This window comes from Melozone crissalis, unplaced genomic scaffold (assembly GCF_028551555.1).
Source record: "Melozone crissalis strain CALT ecotype California unplaced genomic scaffold, PUWL_Pcris_2 ptg000023l_1, whole genome shotgun sequence".
Lineage (NCBI taxonomy): Eukaryota > Metazoa > Chordata > Aves > Passeriformes > Passerellidae > Melozone > Melozone crissalis.
The window spans coordinates 20,193,425-20,212,037 of record NW_026535801.1 but is presented as its reverse complement, the minus strand read 5'-3'; the positions used below and the strand labels follow the sequence as shown (position 1 = coordinate 20,212,037).

Genomic DNA, 18,613 nt, shown 5'->3' with positions numbered 1-18,613 from the left:
ACAATAAGGCAAGAAGAGCAATTTATGTGTTAATATCTCACCAAATTACATCTTGTTCATTCCCACTGACCTCTTTGATGTTCTCAGGACCAAAATTCTCTTCCTAATGTTTATGAATTTGTTTATACAGCTGAATAATTCAACCACTTAGGAAAAGATTCTGCTCCCCACTGACTCATGTGTGGCTGCTAATAGAAACCCAGCTGAGAAAGAACAGATCACAAAGCTCAACATAAGCAGGAGAGGCTGAGACCAGAGAGAAAGGTTAACAAGTTACTGCTTGCTGAATATATTTTCACTTCAAATCAGCTCAGCTGCATAAATTGTTCAACACTTATAATGAAAAACTCTTATCTGCGTTATAAGGAATTAATGCTGAAGTAGGAAAATGCACACTAATCATGTACTTCTTCAATTTTACCTTTATTAGTTAAAAATAAGCTTCCAATTTTTTTTAATAAACTAATTCTTCAATGATAAAATGTGTATTTAATATGGTCTGTTCTGCAGCTAAATACCTGACTGATTCTTTCATAGTTTTGTGTTATTTACTTCTATTCACACTAGTTTCTAAATCTACAACTTTTATTTCTCAGTTTCTACAACCATGTTCATGGTGCAGACGTAGGTTTACTCTGCAGAGTTCAAGAAGCTATTTTTAAAACACACAATGTCTCCGTTTTTTTGTTCACTCTGACACAGGGAGAGATTTACGCTTAAGTTTGTACTATGTCATAATCTTGTTTTGGAATAAATTCATAGAAATATGACATTACAGACACTAATCTGTTGCATTGCATTCTCCAGTGATGACAAGACTTTGCAATATTTGGATTGTTTGATACTTTTGCAATCCCCCATTGACTGTAACAGGCCACCACTCAGCCATAGCAAATTTTCCTTTGTAAACCAGTCCAGTTTTTTAATTAACTAACTATCTCTATTAGAGCTAGTAACATTTTCCAATTAATAGAATTTAAATTCAGTTAAAATGAGGATGAGAAAGTTGTAGTAGTCAGTGTGATTCATATTTGAAGATTTACAGGTGCTTTTATATTTGGCCAGCAAGTTTCTTGTTCTATTCTAAAAAGAGGACAATCAGTATCTGATCAGTATCCGAACAATTTCCATCACACCAGAGGCAGTAAAAATTTTTAATTTTCAGATACTGAATACACATTTATGTCTCTGCTTATTTGACTGGATTAGCTAACAGTATAGTAAAAAACACTATGAAAAAGAACTTAATATGAAATTTGCTTGTGAGTTCTTACCACCTAGGATAGAAGACCTCCAAGCCCTTCTCTGCAGCCAAACTGGCCTGAGATATTATGCTATCCTATTTTACTGAATATCCCAGACTCCTTCAGCAGTTTACAATTTCTCCCTGACTACAAAGTATATATAGTATATAGAGTATACTACATATACTTGGTGCAGTCAAATAACTACAAAATAATTATCATGTTAAGCATCATACGATTTCCTTAACCATGCTGGTACTTTCAATTATGGATTGGTTTGAGTTTTTAATTTATTTGTTGTTTTTATTTTGCATTTTTATTTCAAAGAAATCAATATATATACAGAAAAATTAAGGTTCTAATTCTGTGGGAATTAAAACATTCACAAATGAGATCCTCATGAGAAAATAAGGAGAAAATGTATGTTTCCATGTGTCTAAGAATCAAATAGTTAATGAGTCTCAGTAAATGATCATACACATCAAAATGCTTTAAATTCTATTTTTAGAACAAATAGATTTCAGAGTACCAGTGCCCCAAGGCTACTCACTCTAATCACAGCACAAAGTGTCTCAAGGAACCACTCCTTGGCTGGACACAAAAAGTACAGCCATGGAATTACTGGACTGCACAGAACTGAACACTGTGATACCTACCTCACAAGTGCAGGTTATTCTTCTAGGATGGGGAGCTTCCTGTTGCAACTGATACACTGGGAGGAGGCAGAAGTTAAATTCTAATTAATACAGCATCATTGTGTAAGTTAGGCATTTTAACATTAAACATTGCAGTTTAAATAAAGGAGACTTTCTGCCAAATTTAATACAAGGATACAAAAGATATAAAAATTTACTAACAAGGGGTCAGAAAAAAAGAATGTTGCAAGCCAAAATGGGATATTGATTTTCTTTACAATGAATTAATCAAGTAATATGGAATAACTAGGTGAGATCAGACAAGTTCCAACAAACAGATCAGAAAAAGAATCATAATGAACACAAACTAAAGTTCACTATTTGTCAGATCAGGCTGCTGTCAGACTTTCTTTGGTAAGCAGATGGAGCCCAATCCTACAGTGCTGGGCACACACCCAGTCACCTGCAACACATCAAGGCTTTACAAGAATCACTCAGAACTGTGCACTGTCAAACCCTCTGCCTTTGCCACTGCTCAGTGAGGACCTTCCTGAAGAAAGGGAAAGATGGCCTTTGCAGATCTAAAGACAAAATGAGTTGAGTAGCAGAGTAAAACAGCTAAGGCTCAAATTATGACATACACTTACATTTCTATCTTCCCTCCTACTTTTTCTGTTTTTAAAATAAGCTTCATCAAGCCAGAACAGATCTTTACAACCAGATGTAAATGTAATGCTACTAGTATGTGCAGACTTTATAGAATAATACCAAAGGAATGACTTTCAACTTTAATGCCAACTGAATCTGGTTTGGCGACTCACCTTCAAAATAAGGCTGTCAACACTAAGTTAGTATTGCAATAGTGCACTAGAAATGGCAAAATTTGGAATTGTAATATTTTAAAATTAAATAATGTTGCAATCATTAGTATAAATACTAAGGTCTACATTGTGCCATCACCTTCTTCAGGTAACAAGACCATACATTATTTAACCAATACAATTTGACTTAATTACAATTTTCATTTGATCCCAAATCTTTTCCACTGGCAAATGCTGTATTTATGTGTCAAGCTACATGGGAATGGAGAAAATGGCAAGATGCCCAATGACCATTGAATCGTAAGATAAGCTGGAAAAAAACATTCCCTTTGTTCCAAACAAAAAAACCTAATGGTTTTTCCTGTTGCTACTAAAAATCAGTCATTTCCATGCTAATACAAAAATGATTTCTGCAAGTGAGGAAGAACAGCACACTGGTATATAAAAGTGCAATTATCATTTTAGGCATAGCATGACCATTTATTTTGCCAGCACATAGATTCCCTAGCTTCTATTGTAAAAGCTGTATTTGACGGCACTGGATCTTGTCCATATCTAATTCTGAGAACTGTAGAGTCAATTTCAAAGGAAAAAAAAAAATAAAAGAGCAAGCTAAGATTTTCCTGAATTTCACAAAACAGGACATCCACAATCATCATGCCCAACAGAAACTGGGTGAAAACTCAGAACTATTTCCCACCTTATGTAAAGCCAGGCTGAAAACATTTTCTGAAAGGAAATTCTTTTTCACCAATGGCAATATCTTTCTTCTCTTCCAGTAACCCAGCACAGCAGGTTGACTAGCTAAGTTACAAAACAGGATTCCTATCCCTCCTCCTCTAACTGATGGATGCAATTCAAACTGTTCAACAGCAGCTTTTCCTTGCTGTAATTATTGCCAGGGAAGTCAAACAAGACATTTCTCTTTGTCATGAGACAGAAATCTGAGCAAACCTCAGGATCCAGAGCTTCATTCTGAGCACCATGGGCAGGTTCACCACGGCAGGCAAGCCCCAGTGTGGTAGGAGAGCGGGTGCACACAAACCATTCATACAAACCACACTGGAGAGTGCTGCAAACACATCTGCACATGCCCAGGCCTCCAGCTTCTGTCAAGCTGGCAGTGAGGATCTGGTATTAGAGAGGTTCAAGCTCCTTCTTCTAGATTATGGCGTAGAATAAACTTGAGCAGTGTTCCCTGAGTTCACAGAAGGTACAGAGCTGGGAAAAAATAATCAAATCTGCCCTCTTAGACTTGCTCTCCTAACCAATGTTCTCACCGAGCCTTTAAGTCTACATCTCTGATTAAAAAGCTTCCCACAGCAGGATGGAAACCCCTAAAGTAACTATATTTTCTCAAGTGCTAAATCTCCTCAAACTTTAGAGAGAAACATTTTCTCAATGTGAAACGTTGCTTGAGCAAATCCCTTCAACCAAGCTGAACATATACAAAGTAATGCAAATGTAAGTCTGACATCCCTAAACTGTTAAGTGAGTTATACACACAAACATTCTGTTTTCAAAATCTGCTTTTCAGCAGGAGACTCCTCTTTCTTGCTTCCTCAAGTGTCAAAATGTCTCACATCTTGGCTTTTGTATCTACAGATAACTAGAATTCATAGGTGAGCCACTGTGGGAAGCTATGATGGCCTTTTACAGTTTTCTCATGTTCTCTTCCATGTCTCTAAACCTCCATTTGCACAGACAAATAAGAGGTCATTTTACATGAAATTCTTTTGATTTAAAAATGGCTGTTTGCTTTTTTGTGGGTTTGGTTTTTTTTGAAAAAAACCCCAGCAAGTTGTGAAGTTCCCAAGAGGGTGGCACTCTGATGTGAGGGCAAGGCACCTGGCCTGCTGCCCTGCACACCTGACCAAGGCAGCCTGCAAGGCCAGCTGCCCCTGGGCACAGGCACAAACACACCAAGAAGCACGGGCAGGCTGGTAGTAAACACACCCTTCTAGCCAGGGCTTCCAAAAACCCGCTTGTGATTTGTCACACCAGGTCAAACAAATGCTCGTTTTACTACATCAGCAAATTCCTGAAGAAAACAATTTATTTTGAGTTTTCTTAAGCAGCTCAAGCTCAACTCTAGTGATGCAAGGCACTAGATCACCAGAGTCCTAGAAGTCTGCAAGGATACCAACTTTAAGGCATGAATGGAGTTTATGTAAGCCCTGGTCTAGGCAGACAAACCACTATAGGCAAGACCAAGCAGGAGTGGGACAATGCACATTAATAAGGGGCAGAGAATCTACTCCTCTAAATAATCTATGTTCACTTGTCCTTGGGGTAGTGAACCTACCTCCTTGTACCTGTCTCTAAACAGAAGTGAACCCCTTTGATACTTCTTAAACTCACATTCTGATGAAAAGAGAAATTAGTCTTTTAAAGCATCCAACTGAAACTTTTTCAGCTCTAACTTGGGAAAAAGCCCCAAAATGCTGAGATACTTACAGTAAGATTTCCAAACAGGTGGTCTGTACTCATCAGTATCTGAAAAGAAACAAAGAAATCTTAATGTTGCATAGGAAACATTTTAATGCAGAAAAAAACTGCAGAAGCACTTGCAGAATTATTAAGATAATATCGCACCTAGGTTCTAAACCTACTTTGTACTAATATAGAACAACCTGTTTTTACTTAAACTAAAAATGTGAAAAGGTATTTTCTTAATCCAGATGGGGGAAAAACTATAGAAACAAATCTGAAAAATGTCAAACATGCAGATCAGAAGCCAGCATACTGTGAGGAGGAAGAATGTATATTATTTTACTATGTATATAAGTTCCATTTTCAACTACACCAGAAAGATTTTTTAAATCTCAATTTATATTCCAATAAATGAGTTTCCATGCAACTTATTCCTGCCATTAGCTTTTTCCTCTTCTGGATGGCAATTAACAACTCTTAAAATAAAATCAGAGTATGCGAGGACAGCGAAATACTTTGGAGAAATGAAGGGAAGTTTTTTCATACTGAGTACAAGCTCTTTTTGGAAGTAGTGACTAGATATTAAAAGTAACAACATATTTCTACTCCTAGATTTTAATTCTCAAATAAAATTTGTAAAAAATAAGATTCCAATGTCTTCTATCACCCTTATGGCTTGTGTTACAACTGATCCAACATTTTGAGCTCAGGGCTATGCTGCAAACTGTGACTCTGATCCACTGTTCCACTGCTCTGACCAGCTTCAGTTCTGATGGCACAAGTCACCAAGGCTTTCAGCACCATGCTTACCTGCCTGGAGCTGGTGAGAATTACTCCATCCTCCCTACACAGGTCCCAAGCTGAGCCACCCCCACAGCCAGCCTTGCTGACTGCAGCCTTTGTGCCTGAGCTCTCTTGGCAATTGTCTGCTCACTGGAACTGCCTGCTGCACCCAACACAATGGGAACTTCTCGTTTTTATTCTAAGGTTACATAAAGATCAAGCAATCTGGGAACCTGTTGCTTGAATTTTGGCCTGAGTGGCATCTCCACTTCAGAGTCCTTAAGGCCTGAGCCTGAAGCTGAGATTTTGCTTTGCCTCCCCTTCGAGCAAGCAATCTTTCTTCAGGTACTTGCTGTAGTCCATCTCTCACACATAGTTATGTCAAATATCTCTAAACTAGAGCTTAGTGGAAGGAGGTATTTTCCAGTTTAACTGGCACAGGCTTTGCTACACCCTCACAGAACACTCCCTGCCCTGACTGCACTGTAATTTTGTTCCATTTTTTACCCCATATTTTAGCTCTGTGCATGAAGAGGGTGCAGATCTTGCAGACCACCTTGGTGGCAGTGGGTTTTATAAATACAATTCATTATGACTTTATTATTAAGGCAGCACTCAGTTAAACTGCCATCCCCCTGATTATGATGGGGTTTGATCTTTGGAAGGTCCTGCAGATGCTCTACCACATCCTGCAGAGCAGCAAGAACACCTTGAATCTGCAGAGAGACCTTAAGCAGCTCGTGCTTCACTGAGGCAGTAAAAGCAAATCAGCAGCAACAGATGCAGCCAGGGTTATTCATTCCTGCTTTGATACCTTTAATTAAGGCAGTGCAAGTCGATTCATTCCAGAAGCATTGTAACATGATCCCTTAGCAATGCAATGTCACGTGGAAAAGGAGAAAAAATTTAAAGTAAAAATAATGGCTTTAGTCCCAGAAGACAACTCTTACTCCACCACCTGAATTTACTTTTGATATACTCTGGGTTTTGGCAATATATGCACTAGTTGAATTCACAAATAAATAATTTAAGTAAAGGACAACACACACTGTATTTTTAAAATATGAGCTGACGGTTATGAAAATAAAAACATCTTGGCAGTCTAACCTGTTCTTGCTCACACTCAAGCCCTGCAATTGCTACAGCTAAGGGCATCGTGGTTATAAAACTAAAAAGTGACAATATTTGTGCCAAACAAAAACCCTCAAACCTGGTTAAAGTCAGGCAAGAACAGCAGTTACTTTCATACAAGAAATAGCTAACATTCAGAAATGGGAAGGAATGATTTATGTTATGCAGCTGTGCAGAAGGATTTTGTTAGAAAAAAAAATCTGTTGGTGAGCTTTATTGCCTTTACAGTGTGAGAATACCCTGCAGCCATCCCACACAAAGCAATGAAAAAACAAAAGGTGATTTTTATTGTGATTTTTTTTAAAGTGTAGTAGCAAACACAAGCACAGTGAAAGAGTGAAGCAGAGGGTTTGTAGTGTTTGCTTCTGAGCAAGAATGTTTCTATGACTAAAACTATCCTACTACACAAAGATGAGATAGAATAAGCCTGAACACCAGCCCAGTCTATTAGTTATCTGTTTTTAAAGGTTAACTGACGTGGTCCCATTTAATACATCAAAAATATTTAGAAATTCATTATAAGGAAAAGGGTTTGATTTTCAGATAGTACAGGCTTCCACATACAGCATCTCCAATTAGGCATCTGAAAAGCACTTACAGGCATGATAAAAAACCCACAGAAAATGTGGAACCCAAAATACATTTTCTCACTAATGCTGCAGCACGTTCTAATTAATGCAATAAAGTACATTGTCAGTTCTCAGATTTTTTTCACAGTAACTCAGCTCTGCTAAATGTTTCCAGGATTAAATAATTTTCTACAAGCTGTGCATCAGGATCTATCTTAACAGTATTTTCTGCCCTAAGTGAGATGCAATTCAGCTTAAAGCTACTCTTCTCCAAAGGCCTAGAGCATTAGGGAAAACATAAATAGATAAGCTGATGCTATCAGCTCCATCCAGATGCGATCCTACCAGCACTGGTCAGATTTTCACCAGTATGAAGGCACTCTCATCAGCAAGGACATTTTAGATCAGGGACATGTCCATGTACATAAATTGCAATTTCAAACTGAGACCAGTTTCAAGCTGACAGATACTTGCCCTTAGAATTAACTGGACTACAAACACAGCACAGATGATATGTACTTAAAAACCACACAGATTTCCCATAAGCCAAATTTACCATGTAACACAGTAAACATTTTTCTTCAGCTTCCTGTAGAGCTTCTGACAAGTGGTGTTACACCACCTTTACTCTGAGCAACTCAGACATGGTGTTTGTTCTTACTTTGGCAGTTTGTACAAGCATTATTTAATGCCATCAGTCAATATAGGTAGAATCCTGAGGATGATCCAAGTGGCTCATCTTTTCTCACTTTGTTTCATTCAGAAGTGCAAAGTTTCCTGAAGATCTACCTCTGGTTTCCTTATATTCTAATCACAAGAGAAATTCTGGATACCCAGCTCTTGCTTGCTATCATCCTCTTCACTCACAACACACTCCTCTCTTTTCCAGCACTTGGCCTTCCCCCAGCCTTAGCAATCTCCACCTCCATGCAAGACCTCTCCCCTCATCCTTGAGCAGTGCTTTGGTTTGCTCCCCAGTATTGTCCTGTTAGGACTCACCTGTCCATCCCACTCTACCTGCTCAGCATCTCATTCTGAAGCCACCTTGTCTCATCTCTATCCCAAGGTTCCTTGCTATTTGCTTAAATGCAGAGAAAACAGAGACAGAAAGCCAAGAACAGCACAACAGGCAGCTTCTGGCAACAGTCAGAAATGTCACAGTGGGCAGGAGCATTGCTCTTTGAGTACAGAATGCCCTCCTTTGAGCACAACAATTCACAAAAAAAAAAGTTAACTATGTGTCTCGAGCATGAGCCAAATTGACAAACATAGACTGACCATCAGAAATACTCACTTCCACAGAAATGGTTGCCAACAAACAACCATACAGCCATTTAGGAGTTCATATACAGACACAAACACTAGGAGAACATCTCAGATTTTCCATAAACACAAATGTGACTAATTGTGACATTACAACGTAGCACTTCCCTACGTTTTTTTGCTTCTTTCTTACCCACTCCTATTTTATCCACTATATAAATTTGGACAACTGCAGTACTTTCAGAGTGTACATTTTAACTGCAGATATGAAAACTGCTACTGTTGCCTCAAACTGTTTAGAGTGCTTGCCTTTGTGTATTCCTTTTAAAGAAAGAATAAAAATGTTTACCTCTGCTTGAAATGGCTGTTTCACAGCCAGTTCAAGGGTAGAGGAGCAGCAGCAGCTTAACTCTGCAGGGTAACCCCTTAAAGCAATGTAGGGCTTCCAGATTTACTGTAGAGAATTTAGTTTTAGTTTTCTTTTGCTGGATATCAGTACCTGCACCTTGGTCATCTCTAACAGCAGAGATTAATGTTGTCTGGGAGCAAACAATCATCCATCTGCTGAGACAGCAGCTCTTACCCCAACCTTGGGTTTTATGTGATAATATCTCTATTGAATACAGGTGAGGCCTCAGGCGGGAATCTTTATGGAAGAGGCCAGTTCTCAGCCATGTGGACCAAATACCAACATGATCAGGAGAAAAAAAAGTCTGATTTCATGTTCTGAACTGGCCTAGGACCCAAGAATGGTGTAAGTCACAAATATGAAAAGATGCAAGAAAGTATAAACATTCGTCTGTAAGCTCCAGCTAGGCACTAACCAGAAGGCATGTCTTGTAAGACGCTGTTCTTGCTTTGTTTGGCAGCAGCATGTATCAAAAATTAACTCCTGGAGAGATTCATGGCCAGCCCAGTGGATGTGGCCATTTGCTGACCCATACAACAGACTCCTTTTTGTGCCTGAAAAGCAACTTCTAGAAAATTTGCCTCCAGCCCCCAGATCTTCCTTATTAGCACCTTCTCTATGCCCAATGGATGCACATTAAAAAAAAAAATCACTTGACTTAGAGAAACAAAGCCATAATTTATTTGCTGGTGAGATTCTCAAGCCACAAAAACCAGCACAATTTAACAGAAAATGCCATTTCATCTCTGTTTTTCAAAGTACAAGTGCCAAGAGCATTTCAGAAACTAAGCTCAAGCCATCACAAAATGTTTTCAGCAGCAGCCAAGCAAACCCTAGCAGTGAGGCCTTTTACACACTCCAACCAAAATAAAACTCAAACAGCACTGAGTTAATTGAAGGTTGAATACAGCCACTACCCTAGGCAGCAGCACTAAAACAGATAGGCTACAGCTCCATGGTTTCAGGGTAAATATGAGAAGCTGATCCTTGGCTGCAGCAGCACTGATGTGTTTTGCAGAAGTCCCTGTACAGCTGGCAGCAGGAGGGGAAGATAATTCCAGGCAGCTTTGGGAGAGGGACAGCAAGGTGGAGGGGGCAGAAAACACCAAGCCATCCCTGTCCATAGCATGTGTAGGGAAGAAGTAAGGGACACACACACCAAACATCTTTCATTGCTCCTAGACCAGACCTTGGGATGCTCTTTTCTTTGCACAAAGGCCCTCTGCACCCCTCTGCTACCAGGAGCAGTAAGTTGGATGACAATCTGCCATGGGTGGTGGGCAGGAGCAGGACCTTGATGCAAAGAGCAAGTGTCACATGTGTGGCTGCTGCCCATTGCAGCAGAGGGTCCTGTGGAAACAGCCCTGGATTAGGGTGCCACACACAGCTGCCAAAGGCTGTAGACAGCTGCACTTCAGTCAGTGTCATAAACAAAACAGAAAGCTGTGGTCAAGCTTTCTTATCTGGCAAGAAATGTTTTCTTAGACACAAATACTTTTTCAGCATTTAAGTCCCTCACATGAATAGAAAAAGGGAAATGATCCTATGGCTCAATCTTGTCCTGCCTTCATCTTTCCAAAGCAAAGGGGCAACAAACTATTTCTGACCAAAATATCTTGCACAGATTTATAGCACATTTTAAAGGATATGACATGCAACTTTTTGGAATATTTCTTTTCTCTTAAACAAAACCTCTTATACTGTTATTTTACAAAAAGAATTGAGGTTTAGAAGTCACTGAATAAATAATGTTTACCCAAATGTAATGTTGCTCCATTAGTGACTTAAAACCAAGACATTAATGACAAGAACCTGATGGCACATATGGCCTGGGGCCATGTAGAAATCGCTTCGGGTTTCACAACCTGGGCATCACAGAATTTCCTTTGTTAATGGAACATCCCCACAGGGCTGAGAACACCCCAGGCAATAAGCACCACATTTCTGTATGTCACCCAGCAACAATGACTGATACTTCTAGAATGCTATTGAGCCTTTGATGCTTCTTTAATGTTATCTTTGGCACACAAATTCCTTTGAATTAAGGAAAAGAAAAATGCTTTGAAAACTTTTAGACATATCAAGGCTCTTCCTAAGACACCAAAGCCGTAAGGAGCTTCAGGCAAAAGTCTCCCAATAAACCACCATCTATTTTCTCCACCTTCTCCAGGAAGGGAAAAGACATCAGACAGGCACCCAGTTCAACAAGCTGGCAGGTGTTAGAGCTCCGCAGGGACCTCAGTGGTGTGCAGACAGCACCCCTCCCAGCAGAGCATCCCCTGCTCTGAGCCCATCGTGCCGCTGATCCGACACAACCCACCCCAGTGGGGAGCTGGAGTGAGGCACTGCTAAATGCCAACCAAATCCTATTACAGCGACCTGATGAGGTCTTCAGGTGAGAGAAGGACAAAAATCTTGTTTGATGATCAGAAGGCTGGATTTATTGATATATGATATATAATACATTATAACTATACTAAAAAGAATAAGGAGAGAAGTTGCAGAGGCTGCTAAGCTAAGAATAGCATAGAAAAGAATCCAAAACCAAGAGAGTTCTCTGTCACTGTGTTCCAGAGAGCTTGCCCTGTGATTGGCCCTTAATTGTACATACGGAACATGAACCAATCACAGGTGCATCCTATTGCATTCCACAGCAGCTGATAATCATTGTTTACATTCTCTTTCTGGGGCCTCAGCTTCCCAGAAGATGAACAAGTCCCAAAGAAAGGATTTCTATGAAAAAATGTCTGCAACAAAATCCCACTCTGAGCACAGAGACAAACTGCCTCCAGGTCCAACGAGGAGCTTTTGCCAGCTCACACGGTTTGTCTCTGCCAGGGGATGGCAATCTGCAGGCAGAGGTCACAGGCAGCCAAGAGCAGCCAGCTGCTCCCAGGGCAGCCCTGGAGAGCTGGCACAGAGGAAGGGCACTGCACCACTGCAGCCACCCACCCACAGGGACGTGCCCAAGCTTGTGGGCAGAGGTGATAGTCACCAGTGACAACTCTTCTTACAGTAAGTTTTACTTCTTTACCTTACCCTTCGGCACAGGTAGCTACACTTTCCAATGCCCATAAATTCAAATGCACATGGTCAGCTTTAGACCTTTAAAATTAAATGATGTTTGAGTTATCTAAGCAACAAAACAAATTTGTGTATTTTCTTCTCTTTTTCAGAGGCATTCCCATCTGGGAGGAGAACAAGAATAAAACACAATCTAAGGGAAAGATGCAAATCACTGAAAACAGGCACCAACAATGAAAGCATCCCTTCAGTTGCAAGATAGCACTACATCACACATCCTGTGCCCCAGGAATTTTTAAAATTGAAAACTTATTTTTATTTGCTCTTTCATCCTCTTGTGCTTTTTCTTTTACTACTCCAAAAAAGCACAATTAGGTTTCTTATTATTACTGGAGAAAAATGATTAAGAGACAGTCAGTGTGCACAATGCCCTAGAAAGCTACAAGGGCTAATGGCATTTCTCAGATGTGACCAAAGGGGACATGAGAAAGCACACTCAGCAAAAGGGAAGGGGCCTAAAGAAGGGCATGCTCTGATAATTACATCAGTCTTGAGGGGGAAAGAGAAAATGGATCACACTGCCATCCTGGTTCTACAGTGTCTGATCTGGCAACAATGAATTCTGTGGCAATGCCTCTAACGGGGTTGAATGAGAGACCCACTGAAAACAGCCAGAGTTCAATGACTTTTATGAGCAGGTCTATTATTATTGCCTCTTTTTGAATGATGGGAAATTTTAAGAAGTAATATTTTGCTTATCACAAGCACTGCGGCAGTGAAATGAACTCATCATCTAAGTGATTAGACCAGGTTGCAAATAATTCATTTCTAGATTTTCATTTAACCAATGCAAAGGAAGCAAGTATTCATTTTTCCTCCTCTTTGCCAAATAAAATACTGGCACATGACTGCATAAAAAATGAAAAAAAAAATATCTTTTACAGCAAAAAAATTAATCTTAAAGTGAAACTTTCACATATGCAATGGTAACAAGCAAAAACGCAGCTGGTTTTGTCTCTCTTGACAGTAGTTTAATGGAGGGGTGGGAAAATATGCCATGAAAGCACAGGTAGCTTACTCTTTAAGCTTCAAAACATCTAGTATTATTTCTTAGTGTTGCTGCAAGTATTGAAATTTGGCTCTGAGAGAGGTAAAAAGATGACAAGTGCCACCTTGTGGGCATTTAATAAAGATGAAATTTAATGCTACTTTCTGCATCTCAGCCTCCAGACAACAGGCTGCTGCTGATTTTCAGTATTCCTGGGAACACCCCCTTTGCTCTCTAAGAAAAGACAGACACGGTGGGAATTGCTTCCTGACATGGATCTCAGGTCAGCTGCAGGTAAAACAGAGTCAGGCCAAAGGCTGTCTTGTAACCCTCTCATTTACATCACCACATGTATCCTGAAATGTCTAATTTACACAGTAAACAACTTCCAACTGAAGATGTTGTCAAAATCAAATATGCCTCTCTAATGTATCTATTTAAACCTGTTTTTTTTTTTTTTTAACTCACTGTGACAGAACTGGTTATGTCTGACCACAGCCCTGAAGAGATGGATCAATGAGTTTGGCAGTTTCCCATCCTCCCTATGGGTTATTTGAAAGGTCTATTGTAGTCTAATCTTGCAAGGTCAAAATTTTCAGAAATGGGCCTTTATTGGATGAATTGCCTCTTTTAGATTTAACAGGAAATTTTTCCAAGTACCTTTTAGATTCAGTAAAGCAAATTCTTGTTCACTGTAAATTCAGAGTAATGTCAGGTTGCACAAGCCCAAACACTGCAATCAGACTTCTTTGTTTTGAAACCCAGACTGGTTTTCTCTGTAGACACTGTTTTGGTCATGGCAAGTTAAACTCACATGGAAGGCTGGAGAAATATCTGTTGAGGTTATTGCTCTCAAACTCTCTCATTCCAACCATAGCAAGGGATAATACAGGAGAAAACATTTACCCTTTGACATTTTCTTTCCTATTTTTTCTTCTGCAAATCCTTCTTTGTCTCCTATTTTAAAAGTCTGCCTGCAAAAAGACAAAGCTCATTTCCCATTGCTTGCTTCATTTCCTCCAAACATTAATAACACTAACAAGGGCACAGCAGTTTTACCATAACTTCAAGCCAGTGACAACTGTTATAGCCATGGTCTCAAGGCATTCACAGAAATACATTTTGTCTTCATTTCTCTAACACATCTAACAGGGAATATTGACTGGAGTTTGATTACACAAATAATCTGAACAGTTACCCTACTAGGGAAAAAAAACCAACATGCTATCATGTAAAAGTGCCTTCTAGCTGTAAATTAATCTTCTACCCCGAAGACAATGTCTGTCCAGGACAAGCACTTTTGAAACACAACCCCTCCATCCATTGCATAATCCCCTAATTTGCTGAAAGGGGAGCTGTGCTTTATCACTGTTTGCTTGGTTGCTTTGATTCGTTTTTCCACACACAACACCAACATAATGAACATAAGTTCACTTTCCTATTCTAAAATACACTTTTAAGTAGAGTATTGTGGCTTTACCAAAAGCTAAACCTCAATAAAAGAGCACAAGACTGACTCTGCCCCCTATCCCTTGGTAAAAACCCACTGAGAACTTGTCCATCTTTGCATTTCAGCCCAAGATAGTTGCTGTGCATTCATTAACCTCCCGGGGTAAAAAAAAAAAAAAGAAACTAAACTAAGCCACCCATTAGCAGCCCAGGCAAAAATCAGAGCCATCCAGAGAAAATTAAGAGCAGCTCTGATTTCTTACTGCTGTTACAACTGGCATCAAGACAGACTCACATGTTCCAAAGCACATCACTCCAACTGTGTCAGATGGCCAAACCAATGCAGCTTCTCCTTCCTCAAACTTGACCCATTTAAACTCTTAGACCATCAAGTTATAAAAAACCTATTATGATTCCTATTACAAACAGATTTTTCATTTTCTAAAACAATTGTCAATAACACACACCATTGCTCAGGCAAAAACATGGTTTGTATTTACATCCTTACTTTCAGAACAGATGCAACTACCAAGTAAAGTAACCCAGCCCAAGATCGTGATTGCTTTTTATAGTGTCATGAAGGACAGTCCTAAAAAAATTATTAGCAGGGTGTGAGACAGGAAATGGAAACAATGTGGTAGGATGCCTTTTTTTAATTGGAATTTAAGATTTTATTCCAAAAGGCATTCTCTGATTGCTGTGAGCTTCTCCCCAGTCTGAGATGCACCACTCCTTACCTCATCTGCTTCTCATATAAAACATTCAAGAGGCCTCCAAAGAAATGAATTAGGATGCTCCAGGTAGAAAAGCTGAAAACTTCCCATTTCCTTTTGGCAACGCCATGGCTCACTATTATAACTGCAGCCAATGAACTATGGTGAAAGCTTTTCACTCAATAGCCCCTCCCTGTTTATAGCATTACATCCATCTTTTTCATAATGATTTTCCTCCCTGGCAGGCTCATCTGCTGCAGGAAGCAGACAAAGGAGAGAGAGAGCAGGGCCAGCCCACGGAGAAGCTGTGCTCTGGGTGCACTCCTGCAGCCCTCAGCACACTGTGTGACTGGGGCCACCGCCAAACGGTCTCAGAGTGCTTTAGCAGCTCTGCAAGCACTGAGAGCTTTTCTGCATGGGCTTCCCCTCTGTCCTCAGCTCCTTCTGGGCTTGTGAGGTGAAAAGCAGGTTGGGGAGCTGGGAACACGCTGCTGGAAGGAGAGCTGAACAGAGGTTTGGTACTGCCCTGAAGGAATCCAGAAATTGCTGGAAAGCTTGATATGATCAATGCTCAGAGATAACCTCCAGGTCCTTCTTCAGTTAACTCCATGTTTCTTTCCCCCTACAGAAGATGAACTCCGATGGTTTTCTTGTCTCTCTTTTGAAATTGTTTTCTCTCTCCTTTTTCTCCACTGATTAGAAGAAAGACAAACTTGTCCACAAGTAATGGAAACTTGGGTTATTAGCTCTCATGTGATCATGGCACTATGTTAAACAGGTTTCCAACAATTATGAGCTGCATTTCTAGGATATCAAAGCATCCTTACTGGAACCAAGATCCCATGGAACTATCCACAAGTAAAAAGGAGACTTAGTCCTACATAATAAGACATGTAAACAGAAAATAGGAACAGTAGCTGGTGAGAGAAGCAGAGGCCCTTGCAGATGAGTTCATCAAAGAAAGATCAGTATCTCTATTCCCAAGCCTTGCTAACCCAGTATTACCCCAGCCAGATTTGTCTCTCTGGATAACAGCTATTTTTTGTGTCTTCAGCCCCACTTAGACTTTATAAAAAGAACCCTATCATGGTAATTGACAGCACAGGAAAACACAGACAGACAGAAGGGTAGTGATAGGATGTGACAGATCAAAAAATCAATCTTATAATTTAAAAATGGTCCTGGCCTGACACAGCTTGGTGAAAACTGCTGTGAGGCAGAATGTTGCAAGCAAATGTCAGAGACTGTGATACACAGGATATCCACAGAGAAAGAAGGGCAAATGGTAAGACAGTTCTGAGACATGACAAGCCCTGCCTGTGCCTCCCACAGCTGCTCTTGCACAGCAGTGGGATAAGGAAAATGCCAGGTTTTTACATTTAAAAATCACTATTAACAGCAGCATCAGCACCACCCCACCAAAAAAAAACGCAATAAAAAAAGACCTTTCTGCTTTTCATAGACCTTCCTACTAAGTGAGGAAAAAAGCCAACAAGCTGAGTTAGCCAGAGTGAGCTCTCCCTCTGACAGAGCAGTCTGCAACTCACTCATCCCAGAGGCTGCTTGGGCCCCTGTCCCAGGAGTGCTGCATGCTCTGTCCCACCTGGGGCTCACGAGGCTTTGGGACAGCTGGGACACAGGGACCACAGCTCAGCTCCTGCTGATTCTGAGCCTGCAGAAGAGCAAGTCAAGACTAAATTATCATCTTTGGTCTAATGCAGCTGGAGGTGGATTGGGGTGGGGGTTTCTGCTTACAAAGTACAGTTTCAATAAAATCTAAGGAATACAAGATGCTCCATCGAGTTCCTGCTGTGCTTGCTGCTCTGCCACTGAGGAGGGGCTGCAGGGAGGGGACTGTGGGCACAGCTTGCTTTGACATGATGTGGCATTGGGAAACACACAGGTCAGCCAGGAGCTCCCTGAGCACCACAATAAAGCAACAGCACAGCTACAGGCCATGAGCTCACCACTGGAAATGGATGCTGTGACAAGCTTCCTCCCCTTCTGTTTCTATTAAACTACTGAAGATTTTTCTCAACACTTGTTAAATCCCATTTATAAATATACTGCTTTAAAAAAAAAAAAAACAAACAAAAAGGAAATCAGTAGAATTAATTGCTGTGTCAAAATTATACTTCCTTAATTGGAAGGATAAACCCACATGTGCATGTTTTGCCTGTAAGAGAGAGGTGATGAAGAAATACATCCTGTTTGGGGGTTTTTTGTAGGCTGCTTTTTTTAATAGAAAATGAACCCAGATTGCACTGAAACACTGTGTCCAGATTCACATGGAAACCATACAGCACAGCTGAAAAACACTGGAAGACTGGCCCTACCAAAAAATTATCAGCAACTTTTATAGTCTGTAGTCTGCTCTGGACTGCACATGTATCAGATACTAATTCAGCATTGAGGAGAATGACTTGTGAGCAATGTGAGCACAAGGAATGGTCAGGCGCTGCACTAAGGCACTGAGTCTGTTTTTCACAACTGCTCTCCTCCTTTTTACACAGTCCCCTATTTACACCACACAATAAATAATTTAGGCCCTCCTTATCCACTCTTGCAGCAGTACCCTAAAACTTTCCTACATTAAATACTGTGAGGGTGCTGAGGCACTGAACAGGCTGCCCAGAGAAGTTGTGGCTGCCCCATCGTTGAAAGTGCTCAAGGCCAGGCTGGACAGGGCTCTGCTCTGGTGGAAGGTGTCCCTGCCCATGCCAAGGGTGTAGGAACTAGATGACCTTTAAGGTCCCTTCCAACTGAAACCCCTCTGTGAGTCTATGATGTTCTATTGTGCCTGCTATGTAATTTAAATGGTTGCAGCTGTGGTAGCACACCACAATGCAGTGGGCAACAAAACACTTCTAGTATTTAGGAAGCAGAGTTTTACCTTTATGTTTAGAGTGAACTTTCACACAAGCAAGCTGCCTTGGGACATTCAGCTTCTGATCAAGATCAGAAAACATTTACTTTTATTTAAGCTTCTTAAATGGCAAGACTGCTCTTGCAACAAAGGAAGCAGGAAGGAGATGGAGATGAGCACTGTAGCAGAGGAAACCATCACCTCCCACCAGCACCAGATACCCAG

At 40.4% G+C, this 18,613-nt stretch overlaps 1 protein-coding gene across 1 annotated transcript in view; it reads right to left on the bottom strand.

Annotated features, from left to right (window-relative positions):
- CHN1 (chimerin 1) overlaps positions 1–18,613 on the bottom strand; it is a 92,063-nt gene that overhangs the window by 64,843 nt on the left and 8,607 nt on the right. Inside the window, exons 2-3 of the mRNA XM_054278458.1 lie at positions 5,158–5,196; positions 1,901–1,956 (exon numbers count right to left, since the gene is read on the bottom strand). Of these exons, the coding sequence (XP_054134433.1) occupies positions 1,901–1,956; positions 5,158–5,196 (95 nt within the window). The remainder of the gene's footprint in view (positions 1–1,900; positions 1,957–5,157; positions 5,197–18,613) is intronic.